The 6055-nt window shown below is 32.2% G+C and overlaps 1 protein-coding gene across 1 annotated transcript in view; it reads right to left on the reverse strand.

Annotated features, from left to right (window-relative positions):
- Nucleotides 1-2529: 2529 nt before the first annotated feature.
- LOC112508194 overlaps nt 2530-6055 on the reverse strand; it is a 13444-nt gene continuing 9918 nt past the window's right edge. Inside the window, exons 5-9 of the mRNA XM_025112982.1 lie at nt 5395-5565; nt 5026-5126; nt 3939-4007; nt 3795-3835; nt 2530-2967 (exon numbers count right to left, since the gene is read on the reverse strand). Coding sequence (XP_024968750.1) covers nt 2906-2967; nt 3795-3835; nt 3939-4007; nt 5026-5126; nt 5395-5565 — 444 coding nt within the window. The 3' untranslated portion in view covers nt 2530-2905. The remainder of the gene's footprint in view (nt 2968-3794; nt 3836-3938; nt 4008-5025; nt 5127-5394; nt 5566-6055) is intronic.

Below are 6055 nucleotides of genomic sequence, written 5' to 3' on the forward strand. Positions count from 1 at the left end.
TTATCCATATTTCTTACATATATCACATTCAGTTAATTTTCTCAATTTAACGTTTACAGTTACTGAACATATATACGAATGAGTTATATGAATATGTGAATAGATTGAAAATATGTGTATATGAAAAACATACATGATAGTGTAATTGTGTAATGTATATATTAATAGAAATTCAACAACCATCTTAAATCCAAGAAATAAAAGGATATCGGATTTATCGAGTTGGGTTGGGTTCAAATAATAGTAACCCAATACATACGATTTGACAATTTTACAACTTGATTAGACATCGGGTTGAGTTATTTCGTGTTGGGTTGGATTGGGTTGGTCGGGTTTTTGAGCACCCCTATTTGTCGGTACAGAGATGAACCCACATAGACAAATACGTTGACGTTGTTCACTGCTTCATAGTTTCGTTAGAGCATCTCTATCTAATCCTCTAAAATAGAGAGAATGAGAAAATGGAGATTCTGAACTAAAATTAAGCTCCAATAGATTCCCTACAAGTATCTCCAAATGGAGAAAGTAAGAAAAAGAATGGTTTTTTCTCTAGATATGGAGATTACCCAAGAAATGATTATCATGTGATTTCTATCGATAGAAAAATTAAAAGATAATTATTTAGATAGATAAATAATATTTTAATAGATAAATGAAATATTTTAATATTTTAATCAATGTTGTTTTCTTAAAAATGGGGAATATTTTTTTAAGCATATATTATTTATATACAACAAATAAAACAAATAAACTCGCACACCCCTCACACCTCTGGTAAATTTTGAACCCTTGACATCTATGACTCATATATCGTTAGGCCAAACTGAAATGTTAACACAAGACTTTAATAGCTAAGATGACAAATTTTCTTATGCATTTGTACAAAAACCTAGATTGAGTCTATAGTTGTCATGAATTCTTGTTTTGAATTTAAATTTTGGTGTTTTTTATATACCTCTTGTGTTTTTTTTAATATATGTATACCTGACTCAAACATAGGTATTTTCAATGTAAGGATAAGAAACCAACCAACAGATCTATATTGAAAATATGAAGAAGAAAAAAAAGATATTTTTATATGGAAAATATTCCAAGTTCACCTCTGGTTTGGCATGAATTTTATTTGGAACAAACATGGTGAAACGAAATGGAATAGACGTGTTCCATCTTCACCTCATTGAAAGATGAAACAAGTCTATATTTTACCAACATGCTCTTAGATAAAAACTTAATTATATTTTAAAACATCAAATACGTCTCTCTCTCTCTCTCTTTGCATTTTATCTATTTTTTAAATTTTATTTACTGTATTTTGTTCTCTTTAAACTTTTACTTTCTTATCCTCAGAATATTATTATTATTATAAATTTTCTATATTTTGATTAATTTATATAATTTGTCAAAAAATATTAATAAAACAAAAACATAATATAGAAGAGGTATAAAATGAAATTTGTAAATTAAATAAACTTCCTATGTTTGCGTCAGTTTAATCGTTTTGATGAAAACTTTCTAATGATTTATTTTTTTATAAAACATATTTATTTTATTATAATTAATAAATTACATAAGTAATCAAAATATAGGAAAAAAATATAAACAACTCATCAGGAGTAAATTTATAATTTCACCAGTCCAGTTATGTCAATCCTTACTAAACGTTGAACAATTGTCATACCATGTTTTGTCCTGTTTAGATACCAAAAACAACCTAATATTTTAAAATATGTATAAAAATTAATAGAGGTAATTGGTATTTCATGAGATTCTATATAATTTGTTTATAATAATGTCTTAAAATATGCTAAAAGTATTTGTTTGTAAAATATAATATTATAATCCTTTTTTATAATAATGCATTAATAAAAAATAATATAATTATTTATAACTTAATTTTATAGATAAACTATAATTAATGAAATTCAATTTCGTTTTAATTTTTACAAACCAAAAATACCAAAATATTTAAATCATTTAAATTCCAAATATTTACACGGAACTTAAACATTTTATCAGATCAAACGCCCCACAAGAAAATTTATATCGAACAAATTATACAAAACTCCATCACAAAGTTTTTTTCATATATTTTAACCGTTAGATATTGTACACAAAGAATATTTAGGGGTCATTTAGCCAAACGTTTATCCAGTAAGAGCTTACCGGTGTGAGTCGACATATGCATTTACTTTACCAGATAAAGTTCTGGTACATTAAAACAACATTGTATGCAACGATTCATTCAGTAAGTGCTAACCAGGTAAGAGTTATCACCATCCTCACTGGATAAGACTCACGATTCTTACCGAATAAGACTCACGATTCTTATAATGTTCATCTAATAAGATAAAGTTGCTTGATAAGCCACTTAACTATTCAGATAAAATTTGATGTAAGCAGCACCAATCACAAGGTCAAGTGGGCTCTATGAACATTTTAATATTGACTAGTCTAATTGAAACTTTTACGAAAATTGAATGACATTAAACATTTAAAAATAAATAAACGTTAAGATACCAACAGAATATTTGTTCACCTTATAAAAATTAATACATAGTATACATAATATAATTTACCCTATCTACAAAAAATTATTTTGGGACCGATCAAGTGCTTTGATTTCGATTCTCAACGTTGCACCATGCCTGTGTCGAATTCATCGAAGAAACCAATCAATCTGAACACAAACATCTTTACTCTAAACTCCTAAAGATCAAGATAAATCAAACGAGCCTGGTGTATCCCACTTGAAAGTAGGGTTGAGGATATGATGTATGCAGACCTGATTTCTACCGTAAAGATTGAGATCTTTGGGACCCACATCACACCTATGTCATTAATTATACCATCAAAGTGAAAGACCCAAAATAAAAATAGAAACTGTTTCTTGAAATCCAAAGGTACATCAAGATTGGATTTTTAATACATGAAAGATGTAGAGGCACCAAATCCTCTCAGCAACTTCACCTGCAAAAAGATGCAACCATCAATCTCTAGAAACCAAACCGAACCGAACCAAACCAAACAAATCCAGTATATCCTATCTGAAGGTATGGTCTAGGAGGTAAGATGTACGTAAGCCTTACCTTTGTCTCAAAAGACGGATGGTCCGTTTACTAGATGCTTACCTGAAAGAGTCACCAACCTCATTTATCTTGTGGGGTAACATTCTCGGCCATCAAAATGGACTATTGTGGGTAAGTGTCTATCATCTGGTAAGAGCTTAATAGGTAGAAGTCATCAGCCTCAATTACTATGTAAAACTCTCGATCCTTGCCTTGCTCTTACCGGGTAATATTTTTAAGTCATTGCCATACTCACCCGGTCCCATATTTAGCATTACAGAATCTATGTAGATTAGCCTCAACAAGATATGGGGTCAAATAGTCAAACATTCCAAATTTCAGAGGACTTGAGGACATCTCTTGGGGCTGCTTGATTGGTTTTCCATTAAGTCCTGTATGGATAAAGTTATATGTGCAGATTAATTTATTTATATAGATTGGAACGATTTTTGTTTGGGAGGGGTTGTTAATAGATAAAAAGAGCATGTTTTTCAATTGGGAGGGTGGGTTTGGAAAAAACTTGGCTTTCTGCATATAACTTCCCCCTTAGAAGCTTACTGAATAAGCCACTTTATATATCATCAAGCCACTACCAAACAATCATGTATAACCGACCGAATAAGCTGTAAGTCCCGTTAAGCTCGTAAGCAGGCCCTAATTAACATCCACACAAATGACACTAACATCTGAATTACTAATAAAACTAAGGCATTCAGATGAAGAACTCACATTCTGTGTGTTCCTTGTTATCATCAATACAACTGCAGCATCTATATAAATGGAAACGTTTGTTACGAATCAAAAAACAGAACAAAGAAATAGAGAACATGAATTAAATAAGAACAAGATTGAAGCCGAAGGAGACATTAATACCTGATCTTCGTAGTTTTTCCTTTGAACCGACTCAACAATTCACTTGAATATACTTCGAATAAACGTGACCTGCAAGTAGATATCGACCCCATGGTTTTAAAAATCGTTTGAGGCAAGGTGGCCCAAAACCACACCTGAGGCAGCGCCTCTTGGACCCTGGATGAGGCTTACGCCTTGGTTCAGTGAGGCGGTTTGGTGAGGTGTGAAGCGGTGTCAAAACGTACACCTCGAATTTTCTTTGGTAATGGTCTTTTTGGCTTTTTTATAAGCTTTATGACAGTAATAGTACTTCTCTTTATAGTAATAGTATAAGTGTATATTTTTTATTTTAAAAAACTAAAAGTAAAGTTCAATGGCCCCAATATGTACTTCTAATATTTAGAACCCAATAGCTATTACTTTCTCCTCTTAGTCAAAAAGTGTGGTTTTACCTTTCCTCTTCCCCCAAGCTACCAAATTTTCCACAACCCCTCACCCTATCTCACGGTTTCACTCTTTCCTCTGTCAAGAACCACCGAACCAGCTCCCTTTAGTAAATTAGTATTTTATATTCTATATATTTGTGTAGTATATACACATATTTGGTGTATATATTCCTGCCTCGGCGCTTACATCTCGAACCGCCTCGAAGTTTTACGCCTCTCCTCGTTGAGAGAAAATGCCTCGAGGCCCGATTCCGCCTTTTAAAACCTTGATCGACCCATCCCTTGGTTTTAACACACGGGAAAAAAACAAGTACGTGTGTGCATAAATTGGTTGAAACCAGCAAAAAACATGTCAAGAGTTGTACAAATTGTACAATTGGTTATAATTGAAGGTAACGACAAGTTCAATGAGAACCGTAAATATTTTGAGAACCCGAGAACCAATCATTCATTATCAATGTAAATATTCATGATGAATATCAGAATAATGAAAAAAATGAATCATATTCATGACGAATAGTATTCATGAATATTTTAGGGTTGTTTCATCTAGAATAATTCATGAAATAGTTGGTTCCAGATTCTCAAAAATATTTACGATTCTCATTTGATCCTCCCCCATTGAGAGTACGACGACATGTAACATCAAAGAAAAGGCATACCATGGAGGAAGTGCCGCTGCTGTAAGTGCAGGTGAGAGTTCCCACAACCGATGAATTTGATTGCTTAATTTAACTTCAAGATACTCAACGATATCTTGTTCCTGGCACAACATGTTTGATCATTTGATCATTTTATATAAAAGAAGCTCGTGTGCCCAAAAATGTAATGATACATAAATCAAGCAAAATAGTAACATCCAGGCCAACTGTACCAAATATTGTCCGCTTTGTCCACACCTGAACTCACGATTTTAAAATGCGTATGGTAAAGGATGATATCCAGTCCTTTATAAGGCAACCTTAGTTCCCCTCCCCAACCGATGTGGGATCTTACAAAAAATAACTCGAATTTTGTAGCAGAAAGACTACCTTTGAGTTCTTCGTTTCCTCCATAAATTCGACCTTTTGAAATCTTTCCAAGATTAAGTTGTGCACTCCTTCATATAACGTGAAGATGCTAATAGATCCATGTGAATTCGACATGAACTTTTGAATAACACGATCCCATCGGCTTGAAATACTTCCTAACAGCAAGAGTTCCTGTGCTTCGGTATTAGTATATGACACGCTGGAAAGAAATACTCACTCCGTCCCATGAAAATTACAGCTTTTGGCTCAAAACACATTATATCTAAAGAATGATACTTTTCGAATCATTGCATATGGCTTTTAGCTACAAACTAACATTCTTATGAAAATGAAAATAAAATCACTGACACTTTGCAAGAATAAAGGATTTTTTTTTCAGAAAGTGCTAAAAATGATGGTTTCTTTTGCATTACATGTCCACGATTTCTCAAAAATTGCTTATTTTGTAAACATGTTTGTTGCCATTTTTGCAGAACTATGGTTAGTTGTGACAAAGCCAAGTAAGGGGCTGTTTAATCAAACCTTGAATTTATTGATTTTATTGTATATTTAAAAGACAGAATACGTGCCCTATATATAGGACAGATAATTACACTTTAATACCCTAAGCAGTTACACTTTAATACCCTCAACAATAAGGTTATTTAACTTAGTCTAACAT

This window comes from Cynara cardunculus, assembly GCF_001531365.2.
Source record: "Cynara cardunculus var. scolymus isolate 2C chromosome LG 2, CcrdV1, whole genome shotgun sequence".
Lineage (NCBI taxonomy): Eukaryota > Viridiplantae > Streptophyta > Magnoliopsida > Asterales > Asteraceae > Cynara > Cynara cardunculus.